General features: G+C 41.8%; 1 protein-coding gene across 1 annotated transcript in view; it reads left to right on the top strand.

The window, feature by feature from the left end:
• CCNH (cyclin H) overlaps nt 1–12115 on the top strand; it is a 103507-nt gene that overhangs the window by 76146 nt on the left and 15246 nt on the right. Inside the window, exon 7 of the mRNA XM_030193364.1 lies at nt 6978–7089. Coding sequence (XP_030049224.1) covers nt 6978–7089 — 112 coding nt within the window. The remainder of the gene's footprint in view (nt 1–6977; nt 7090–12115) is intronic.

The following is a 12115-nucleotide window of genomic DNA, read 5'->3' as shown; positions in this document are numbered from 1 at the left end:
TCAGTTGCTACGGCAGTATTTGGTGAACTAAATATCTCAGCTGTATTGCATTCTATTGCAAGCATATAGAGTTGTCTTTGTTGTGAATCTGAGCAGCTGGGCTTTATTTTGCTATCCCAAAGTACTAGACTGTGTTAAGCTGAAGGTGTCGGCTGCACTGCAAGCTAAAGAAAATGACTTTACTGCATTCCACAAAGAAAGAGGGTGGGCACGTCAGCTGTGTAGCCAATCTGCATAAATCAACTTTATGGCGAGCCTATAGCAGTCCACTGTTTGACAGATGGTAGAAATCAGCTGTGCAACAAAGTTGTAAATGTCAGCTACATCAGAAAGCTGTAGAAGTTAGCTGTATGGCAAAGCTGAAGAATTCAGTTCTGAGTGAGCTAGACAAGTTCTCTCTATTTCAACCTGAAGATGTCACATATATATTCTATAGAGCTGCAGAAGTATGCTCTGTTGTTCATGGCTGAAGTCATCTGATATATTTCACAGCTCAAAAGTTATCTGTATTTCAAATATGAAGAAGACGGATGTATTCCAAGGCTGAAGAAATTAGCTGTATTTCAGAGCTGATCAAAAGTCAGCTATATTTTAATTTTCAACAGCTCAGCTGTGTTTCAAGCTTACAGAAGCCAGCTGTTTGATAAGCAAGATCTGCTCATCTATTTTCCAATGAAGATGGAGTCAATAGTGTTGCAAAGCTCAAATAGTTGTATTGCAAAGTTGAGCATGTCAGCTGTATCACATAGCTGAAGAAGTCAGCTGTAAAGTCTGTGTTCCTCAACTGGAAAACTTGACTACAGAGCATAATTGAAGTTGATTATAGTTGTAGCTGGATAAGATAACTGTGTAGCGCTGCTTCAGATGTCAGCTTTATTATAAGGCTTGAGAATCCAGCAGTATTGCACAGCCACAGCAGCCGGCCTCTTGTATGGTGTGGCTTACAGTATTACATGACATTACGACATTTGTATCTCAGACTTGCCACTTGAGTTCAGTGTGGCTAGCAAGGTGTAAGACTGGACGTTCCTAGGATCATTATAAATTTAACTGTAGAAACCAGATAGTTATTTAGCGATCATATACTTGCTAAATAAATAGGTCTTCAACAATTTCTGAAATCTGCTATAGTTCAATATACCTAACACTTAGATATATTGAAATAACACCCGAGAGGGGTGCTATCCAGTCTTTCGCATTGAGTGCCACATGTATGATTATCTCTCATTTGGTGAAATGTCATATGTGTGTGCTTGATGCAAAGAGCTCTCAGAGAACGAGTCCGTTCTCTTGAGGCTAGAGTAGCAGACTTGGAGGAGCTGAGGGAGACAGAGAGGTACATAGAGGAGGCCTACATGGACGTTGTAGAGAAGTTCAATCTGGCAGCCCCTGTGCTGCCTTGGAGGAGGGAGGTCTTCTAAAACGAGAGCATCACCCTAGTGCAGCTGGAAGTAATCCTGTAGACAGGACCATAACACCAGGGAATGCAATGTCCTCTTGCACTGAGAGCTACTGCCCAGGTGGGAAGGGTTAGGACGGCTGTTGTAATTGGTGATTCGATTATTAGTCATGTAGATAGCTGGGTGGCTGGTGGATGTGAGGATCGTCTGGTCACTTGCCTTCCTGGTGCTAAGGTGGTGGACCTCACACGTCACCTAGATAGGATTTTAGATAGTGCTGGGGAGGAGATGACTGTCTTAGTATACGTGGGTACCAATGACATAGGCAAATGTGGGAGAGAGGTTCTGGAAGCCAAATTTAGGCTCTTGGGTAGAAAGCTTAAATCCAGAACCTTTAGGGTAGCATTTTCTGAAGTGCTACCCATTCCACGTGCAGGGCCCAAGAGACGGGCAGAGCTCCAGAGTCTCAACATGGATGAGATGATGGTGCAGGGAGAAGGGTTTTAGATTTGTTAGGAACTGGGCAACATTCTGGGGAAGGGGGAGCTTGTTCTGAAAGGATGGGCTCCACCTTAACCAGGGTTGGACCAGGCTGCTGGCATTGACATTTAAAAAGGAGATAGAGCGGCTTTTAAACTAGAAACTGGGGGAAGGCCGACAGTCGCTCAAAGCACATGGTTCTGAATAAGGTACCTTTCAAAGATATCACCAAAACAGGGAAGATAGGGTATTCCGACAGTGAGGTTGCAAAAGAAATCATAGTAGATCAGGTGTCCTTAAATAAAACTAAAAATCAGACAAAAGATTGCAAATTAATACTGTCAAGTACTGAGCATGATCCATTGGGACACTGTCATACCGGGGTACAAATTATATCGTAGTGATAGGGTAGATTGAATTGATGAAGGGGTAGCATTGTATGTTAAGGAGGGCCTTGAATCAAATATGTTGAAAATTGTGCAGGAAACAAAACACATCTTGGAATCCCTATGGATTGAAATTCCATGTGTAAAGGGGAAAAGGATAGTGATAGGAGTGTACTACTGTCTGTCTGGCAGGATGAACAATCAGATGTAGAAATGTTATCGGAAATTAGGGAGGCTATCAAACTGGGCAACACAATAATAATGGATGATTTCAATTACCCCGATATTGACTGGGTAAATGTAACATCAGGGCATGCTAGGGAGGTAAACTTCCTTGACAAAATCAAGGACTGCTTTATGGAGCAGCTGGGACAGGAGCTGACACAGAAGGAAAAATTTTAGACCTAGTCCTTAGTGGAGCGCATGATCTGGTGTGGGAGGTAATGGTGATGGGGCCGCTTGATAACAGTGATCATAATATGATCAGATTTGATATTAGCTTTGGAGTAAGTATACACATGAAATCCAATACGTTAGTGTTTAACTTTCAAAAAGGAAACTATGATAAAATGACAAGCACTGTTAAAAAAAAAAAAAAACTTAGAGGAGCAGCTGGGAGGGTCAAAATTTTACTTCAGGCATGGATGCTGTTCAAAAATACCATCCTGGAAGCCCAGTCCAAATATATTACGTGTATTAAAAAAGGAGGAAGGAAGACCAAACGACAGCCGGCATGGTTAAAAAGTGAGCTGAAGGAAGTTAATAGAGATTAAAAAAAAAAAAAAAAATCCTTCAGAAAATGGAAGAAGAAACCAACTGAAAATAATAAGAAACAACATAAGGAATGCTAAGTCAAATGCAAAGCGCTGATAAGGAAGGCAAAGAGGGACTTTGAAAAAAGGATTGTGTTGGAGGCAAAAACACATAGTAAAAGTTTATTTAGATATATTAAAAATATTAAAAGCAAGAAGCTGGCAAAAGAATCGGTTGGACTGCTGGATGACCGAGGGGCAATCAGGGAAGACAAGGCCATGGTGGACAGATTAAATGAATTCTTTGCTTCGGTCTTCACAGAGGAAGATTTGGGAGAGATACCGGTGCCAGATATGGTATTCAAAGCTGACGAGTCGGAGAAACAATGAAATCTCTCTAAACCTGGAGGATGTAATGGGGCAATTTGGCAAATTGAAGGATAGCAAATCTTCTGGATTGATTGGTATTCATCCCAGAGTACTGATAGAATTGAAAAATGAACTTGCGGACTATTGTTAGTAATATGTAATTTATCTTTAAAATCGAGCGTGGTACCGGAAGATTGGAGGGTGGCCAATGTTACGCCAATTTTTTTAAAAGGTTCCAGAGGAGATCCAGTAAATTATAGACCGATGAGCCTGACATTGGTGCCTGGCAAAATGGTAGAGACTGTTGTAAAGAACAAAATTACAGAGCATATTCAAAAGCATGGATTAATGAGACGTGGAGGGGTATTTTCGAAAGGGACATCCACGTTTCGATTTGGACATCCTTGCAAAACGTCCAGATCCAGGGGCGGGGAAACCCGTATTTTCGAAACAAGATGGACGTCCATATTTTGTTTCGAAAATACGGTCATGGACGTCTAAATCCTTAAATTTGGTCGTCCTTAGAGATGGACGTCCCTAGACATGGTCGTTTCTGATTATCAGTGATTTTCGAAACCAAAGACGTCCATGTCAGAAATGACCAAATGCAAGCCATTTGGTCGTGGGAAGAGCCAGCATTTGTAGTGCACTGGTCCTCCTGACATGCCAGGACACCAACCGGGCACCCTAGGGGGCACTGCAGTGGACTTCATAAATTGCTCCCAGGTACATAGTTCCCTTATCTTGTGTTCTGAGCCGCCTAACCCCCCCCCCCCCCAAAAAAAAACAAAAAAAAAAAAACACCCACTACCCACAGCTGTACACCACTACCATAGCCCTTACGGGTGAAGGGGGGCACCTAGATGTGGGTACAGTGGGTTTGTGGTGGGTTTTGGAGGGCTTGCTGTTTCTTCCACAAACGTAACAGGTGTGGGGGGGGAGGGGGATGGGCCTGGGTCCGCCTGTCTGAAGTGCACTCACCCACTAAAACTGCTCCAGGGACCTGCATGCACTGTCATGGACCTGAGTATGACATCTGAGGCTGGCAAAAAAATTTTTATTTGAGGGTGGGAGGGGGTTAGTAACCACTGGGGGAGTAAGGGGAGGTCATCTCTGATTCTCTCCGGTGGTCATCTGGTCATTTCAGGCACCTTTTTGTGTCTTAGTTGTAAGAAAAACTAGTCTGGGTGAAAACATCCAAGTGTTCGTCAGGGACGTCCTTGTTTTTTTCAATTATGGGTCAAGGATGTCCAAGTGTAAGGCACGCCCAAGTCCCGCCTCCCACACGCCCCCTTGAACTTTAACCATCCCCGTGACGGAGTGCAGTTGGGGACGTCCAAAATCGGCTTTCGATTATACTGATTTGGACGAACCTGGGAGAATGACGTCCATCTTCCGATTTATGTCGAAAGATGGGCATCCTTCTCTTTCGAAAATGAGCCCAATAGCCAACATGGATTTAGTGAAGGGAAATCTTGGCTCACCAATCTATTACATTTCTTTGAAGGGTGAACAAACAAGTGGATAAAGGTGAGCTGGTTGATATTGTATATCTGAATTTTCAAAAGGCATTTGACAAAGTACCTCATGAAAGATTCCAGATGAAATTACAGAGTCATGGGATAGAAGGTAGTGTCCTATTGTGGATTAAAAACTGGTTAAAAGATAGAAAACATAGAGTAGGGTTGAATGGTCACTATTCTCATTGGAGAAGGGTAGTTAGTGGGGGTCCCCAGGGGTCTATGCTGGGACTGCTGTTTTTTGACATATTTATAAATGATCTGCAGATGGGAGTAACTAGTGAGGTAATTAAATTTGCTGATGACACAAAGTTATTCAAAGTTGTTAAATCGCGAGAGGATTGTGAAAAATTACAGGAGGACCTTGGGAGACTGAGCGTCTAAATGGCAGATGATGTTTAATGTGAGCAAGTGCAAAGTGATGCATGTAGGAAAGAGGAACCCGAATTATAGCTATGTAATGCAAGGTTCCACTTTAGAAGTCACCGACCAAGAAAGGGATCTAGGCGTTGTCGTTGATAATACTTTGAAACCCTCTGTTCAGTGTGTAGCGGTGGCTAAGAAAGCAAATAGAATGTTAGGTGTTATTAGGAAATGAATGGAAAACAAAAATGAGGATGTTATAATGCCTTTGTATCGCTCCATGATACAACCACACCTCGAATATTGTATTCAGTTCTGGTCACTGCATCTCAAAAAAGATAAAATGGAATTAGAAAAGGTATAGAGAAGGGCGACAAAAATGATAAATGGGATGGGACGAATTCCCTATGAGGAAAGGCTGAAGCGGCTAGGGCTCATTAGTTTGGAGAAAAGACAGCTGAGGGGAGAAATGATAGAGGTCTATAAAATAATGAGTGGAGTGGAACTGGTAGACGTGAATCATTTGTTTACTCTTTCAAAAAATACTAGGACTAAGGGCTATGGAATGAAGCTACAAAGTAGTAAATTTAAAACGAATCGGAGAAGATTTTTTTTTCACTCAATGTGTAATTAAACTCTGGAATTCGTTGCCAGAGAATGTGTAAAGGCGATTAGCTTAGCGGGTTTTAAAAAGGTTTTGCACTGCTTCCTAAAGGAAAATTCCGTAGACCATTATTAAAATGGACTTGGGGAAAATCCACTGCTTATTTCTGGGATTAAGAGCATAAAATGTATTGTACTTTTTGGGGGATTTTGCCAGGTATTTGTGACCTGGATTGGCCACTGTTGGAAACAGGGTGTTGGGCTTGATGGACCTTTGCTCTGTCCCAGTATGGCAATACTTATTTACTTATGTACTTTTTTCCTTATTCAACGTCAATTTAAAAGTTGTTGCCAGTGTTTCTAAAGTATCTTTTATGTTAGGAACTATTTCTAAAATATCTCCTGCAAACAGGATAAATGTGTACAGCGCTGCATACGTGTAGTAGTTCTAAAGAAATGATTATTAGTAGTAAAAGTAAACATTCAGAGGTGTCTCTGTGAACTAGGTCCCATTTAACTTTGATATGAAACACCAAGCATACTTCATATTAAAGTTTAGGCTTCTTGCAGCCTGATGTTTCCTTCATTATGGAGGTTTCTCTTCTCTTTGAGTCAAGATGGTCTATGTCATACTGCTCTTCTTTAATAAGATATTTAAGTTATATAAACTGATTTCAAAACAAAAATAATTTGTTAGAACAGACATTTAGAAATATTTTGCCTTTACAATATTTCAGCACTGCCCTGTATTTCTCAATCCTCTCTTGAAAGCACACCTAACCAGGCAGGCTTTTAGGATTATCTAAATGAATATGTATTGGAGACCAAGTGTATGTAAATCTCTCATGGATATTAATTGTAGTAATCTGAAAACATGTCTGGCTAGGTATATCTCCCAAAGGGTTGGGAAGCAGTGCTGTAAATGATGGTTCAAACATACCATAGCAAATGACACACTTGAGACACCTTTTGAAATAAATGTTCATAAAAATGAAAGCTAGGAATTCTATTACTCTTGAATTTGCTTTTTTGGATAAATGTATAACCTCTGGTTTTGTATTCTTTGTTTTGCACTAAATCACACTTTTAAACATTCTAATATAGGCATCAATAATTCGGTAAAGATGTATGAATCACCAAGACCTGATGATATTGTCATTCTGAAACAGAAATTAGAGAGGTGTCACAGTTCAGAACTTGCTGTAACTGCATACCTGTAAGTAGAGACTGGAGATGTTTTATATTTGCTGATTCAAATATTAGAGCCAGTAATTCACACATTTCTTAACAACACAGAGAGAGTGAAGTATAGGTCGTATCAAGAAATTACTCCACTTGCATGGCATAATAGTCCTCCTAAGGGTGACCCTGTTAGCATGTCTTACCCAATACAAGTTTAGAATTCAGTGTGTGCAGTGACTTTCACTGTAGGTTTCAGTAATTACTCCAAATATCGGTCCCATACACAGAGTTACTGTTGGCACCACTAGTCTGATGAACCTTGAGCCTGTCCCCCAGTCAGACATAACCAGATGGCTGTGTCCTCTGCAGCTGTTTCTTTCATTTTCCCCATCCCTGTTTCTCTCTCTCTGTAAATCACCCCACATCCCTTGCAGTCTCTCTCTCAACCCCCTTTACCAGCATTCTCTTACTCAGTCCCCTCACTCAGATCAGTTACTTGTTCTCTCTGTCCCTCTGTCCCAAAATCTCTCTATCAACTCCAATCTCTAACAGTCATGCTGTTTGTCATTCCCTTTGGCCCAGCAGCCTTTCTCTCACTATATATCCCCTCAGACCAACAGTCTCCATTAGTTTTTTTTCAAACTCTCCTCAGCTAAGCAGTCTCTCTCTCGCTCTACTACTACTTATTTCTATAGCGCTACAAGCATACGCATTTGCTCTCAATCTTTATATCCAATAGTCACTCTTATCTTAAACCCATACTCCCCACCTTCATTCTCTCCTCTCTATCAACCTCCTGAACTCTACCTCTGCCCCTCTCTCTTTTCTCTCAACCCCAATCTTGCCTCATCCTCTTTTCATGCCTTTCCCATGTATTACCAAGCACTATTATTCCCCTCTTGACCTCCTCCTTCCCAAGGTGTGCTCTGCATTCCACCTCTCTCCACTATATTCTCTCTTCCCACTCCTGTCATGGGCTAGACTTCTCTGTGGACTCTGCATCCCAATCTCAACAGGCTCAGACAAAAAAAAAAAAAAAAAATCTCTCGTTTGTCCCATCCCATCTCCTGGCAGCAGAAAAGTTCAAGCTAGACACAACAGGACACATCAAAGGCAGCATATTTTATTAATGACACGACTTTTAAGGGGTATTGCAAAATCACACTGCCATAGGGTATCAGAAATTGATAAAATGTTCCATGAGTTCTGGTCACATGTGTGGCCTCAAAGGAATAAAAACTTACAAAAATGCAGCATATAGAGGGTGCTGTTCAGCACACGTCAAAGTAATGTGATGTCATCTCATCTCAGACAAACATTACTGTGCTTAAAAAAAACCCAAATCCTACAAGGGTTGCTTTCAGTATTTTTTAGAGTGTAACCACAACTAATAAGCACTTATTTTAAGGGCCATCAGTAGTCAATCACACATGATTCCTCACCAGCCACTGCTGTTTGCAGTGTTAAGTTTTTCTTTATCAATTGAACCACTGCTTTAATACTCACTTTAAAGATTTGCATAACAAAATGTTCATGACTGATTGCTTTAAGCAATGAAAAAAGGACTTGTTCTTGCATTTGACTGCAGTTAAGTTTTTGGTCAGTCTGCAAATATACACTAGTGAATCACGACATTTATCTTTCAGCCGTTGCCAAGCATCATGTGATTACTCCCTTGATAGCCTTTTCTATATCTCTGAATAGTTTAGTCCATTCAGTGACTTGTTATGCATGCCTGAAATCCTTTTTCATATTTACAGCATGTGATGTGATTTCAGTGATTATCGATAGGTTAAAAAAGTTAGCACAAATCAAGTTACTAAATAGTTTCTCTGAGGACAAGCAGGGTAGCATATTGTTACATCTGGGTGACATCATCCAATGGAGGCTACACAGGAATGCTAGCCAACTTGTTTATCACAACTTTTTAGAGTGTTGCACCAAATATGTGCATGCCTTCCTGCTTTCCACTGTCACGCGGGACCTTTCCACAGAGTGATCTGGACGCACTGGTACAGACTCGCCTCAGCTTGCATCTTGATTTTATTCATTGACTCTGTTGGGCAAGAGTTTGCTTCATTGGCATGAGTCCTGTTGCTTTGCAGTGCTGTGGTTTCTGGTGAAAGATCTTGGGTGCCACAAAACATTTTCTGTGGCCCACTAGGACCTCTAAGGCCTCGGGAATCCATCTGCGTATTTTTTTCACAATTTGATTTTGCTGCTGCTATTTTGCTACTATTTTCTGGACATGTCCCAGAAAAAAAGCTCCCAGTGGCTCTAAGACGTGTACTAGTTGCAACAGGACCATATCCATCCCAGATACTCATAACCTCTGCCTGCATAGCCTGGGACTCAATCATGATTACTCTTTTTGTAATTGTCAAGGAGAGAGAGGCATCAGAGGTCATGAGAAATGGTGCAAAAGGATTTTTGGTGCAGATAAGGCCAATCTTTCAGTGTCTGCATTGGAAACACTGGTCTCCATGGCACTGGGGACACATTGAGAGTGTCTCGACCAGCCTGGAAATCAAGCATTCTCTGACCCTCTCACAAGGAGGAGGATTCGTCCTTGTCCTCATCGGCACTAAGGGATGCAGATGGTCCTCGACTGCACCAAGAGATGCAGATGCTGTCCTCAAAGCTGTCAGGGCAGCTCACTCTCCTTGACAACAATTGGAGTTCATAGGAGCTCTGCTAGACACAATTCAGGCTCAATCTTTTCTTGAATAGCAATCAGAGGCTTTGACCTCTTTAGTGCTGCAAGTTTATCAGAACCAGCAGGTTTCAGTTCGGCAGATGTTGCGATTGTTAGGCCACATTACCTCCACTGTGCATGTCACTCCCATGGTATGCTTTAATTTGAGGTTGGCCCAGTGGACTCTAGCTTCTCAGTAGTCCCAGGCCATGGGGAACCTAGTGAATGTGATTGCTAGCATTCTGTCTCTCAGGAGTATCAGTCGTGGTGAATAATTCAGAGTAATTTGGCAATGGGACTGCCATTCCAATTTCCTGGGCGTCACACTCAAGATCAGCAGTTTTCTCAGGAGACCCAGCATCATATCAACCTCCTGGAATTCTGATCCATATGGAATGCCCTAAAGGCTTTCAGAGATCTGTTAATGTGAGGCATTATGTAAACAAGCAGAGAGGCATGAGGTTGTACCTCCTGTTCAGGAAGCAGTCAGGATATGGCGTTGGGCATCCAGACATGGCATAGTGCTCAGAGCCATTTACCTGGCAGGGAAGAGCAACTATATGGCTGACAGACTGAGCTGGGTAATTCAGCTGCATGAGTGGTCTCTCAACATAGGCATATCCCAAGAGATTTTTTTGAGAGTGAGGCACCCCCTAGAGAGATCTCTTCGCTACTCGCCTGAATAACAAAGTCCCTCGGAACTGCGCCAGACTGGAGTCACACAGCAGACTAGTCTCAGATAACTTTATGATTGGGGGAGGGGACTTCTGTGCTTGTATACTCCCATATATACTCCCATACCTCTCATAGAGAAAACCCTTTAAGTTCAATGCAACTAATGTGGTCTTAATGGTTTTGGAAATAAGTTGTACACTTGGAGCTTATCCCTGTATAGACTAAGCCCATTTCTGCTCAGTCTTAATTGTTCACTTGTTCGCTTTTTCCAGGGCTTGCTGTTACTACCCCCCTCCCCCCCCCCATTCAAGCCCCAACAATGTCATGGGATCTCAGTGTCATCCACACCCTGCTGATCAAATTGACAATCCTTTTGAGCCATTTGACAATCATCTGAAGTACCTGACAGGAAGATTCTTAGTTTTGGTGGCATTCACTTCAGCCCACAGGGTCGGTGAGCTCCAGACTGTAGTTGCTGATCCACCAAACACACTTTCATCACAACAGAGTAGTTCTATGTACACATCCTAAGTTCCTTCCTAAGGTGATGTCTGAGTTCCATCTTATCTAGTCAATTGTTTTGCCAACTTTCTTCCCAAACCCCATGCCCATCCTGGTGAAAGTGCTGTAATCCCAACCCCTGGCGAGGGGTCTACACTTCAGCCTAAGAGAAGTTCTCTTTGCTTGGAGAAAAACTCCTTGGCTGAGTTTAACTTCTACTACTACTACTTAACATTTCTAGAGTGCTACTAGGGTTACACAGCGCTGTACAGTTTAACAAAGAAGGACTTACAATCACCTATGTCCCCTTATCAGACACGCTGCAAGATGCAAGGCTAAACTTTCAGACATTTATTCCCTGGATAAAATATTTTGGATTAAAGTACATAGGAAGAGATACACCATTAGCCAATCATAAATTTATCATAGAAGCTTATTTATTACAAATAGAAAAATAGACATCTAATTGCTGCTTTGCCAATTACAATTCATAAGTAGTACATGCAAATAGTCTTTTTCCTTTCTAATGTTCCTGTGGAGGAATTTACCAGCCTGGAGCAAAAGTGCTACGCAGTGCTAGCAAGATTCCTGTTTCTGCAGTGATAAACTATTCCTTTTATACCTTTTTTTCTAACCATATGTACCGGATTCCCAGTCTGCTGTTTCAGCTCCTGCTGTCTCAATTGATGGCCCCTTATCTAAAAACATTTGATTTACTTGTTCCAGCAAAACCAGTCTCACGACCTCTAACAATAAATCTTTGCACAGAATAGTCCTAGGGCTTATTTAACCTCCTTCATCCCTCCCTGTTGCTGTGTTTTCAAGTGGAATATTAAGATAAGATTATACTGAAATACTGTCTGACCTTACTTTGCTGTTTTACAGAGTAGGGCAAACTCTGCTCCATAGAAAAAAAGGCAGGCATCTTAAGAGTTATACAGTGGTCCACCATCTTATTGACCACAGATTTATACAGTGTACTGCACAATTTAGACTGCAAGAGAGCTTTGGCCTTCTGTCTGGAGCTGACTAAAGCCCATATGGTCCACCTAGCTTTTTGTTTCTTTTGACTCTAACAGGATGGGGGCAGCCATTGGAAAATACATTTTATTCAGTTGGATATCAGATTGCATTTCCTTCACTTATGCCCGGACTGGGCTTGCTTTGGAGAGTCATGTTGCAGCTTATA

This window comes from Microcaecilia unicolor, chromosome 2 (assembly GCF_901765095.1).
Source record: "Microcaecilia unicolor chromosome 2, aMicUni1.1, whole genome shotgun sequence".
In the NCBI taxonomy this organism is placed as follows: Eukaryota; Metazoa; Chordata; class Amphibia; order Gymnophiona; family Siphonopidae; genus Microcaecilia; species Microcaecilia unicolor.
The sequence above is the reverse complement of the archived record's forward strand: the minus strand, read 5'-3'. Positions and strand labels throughout refer to the sequence as shown.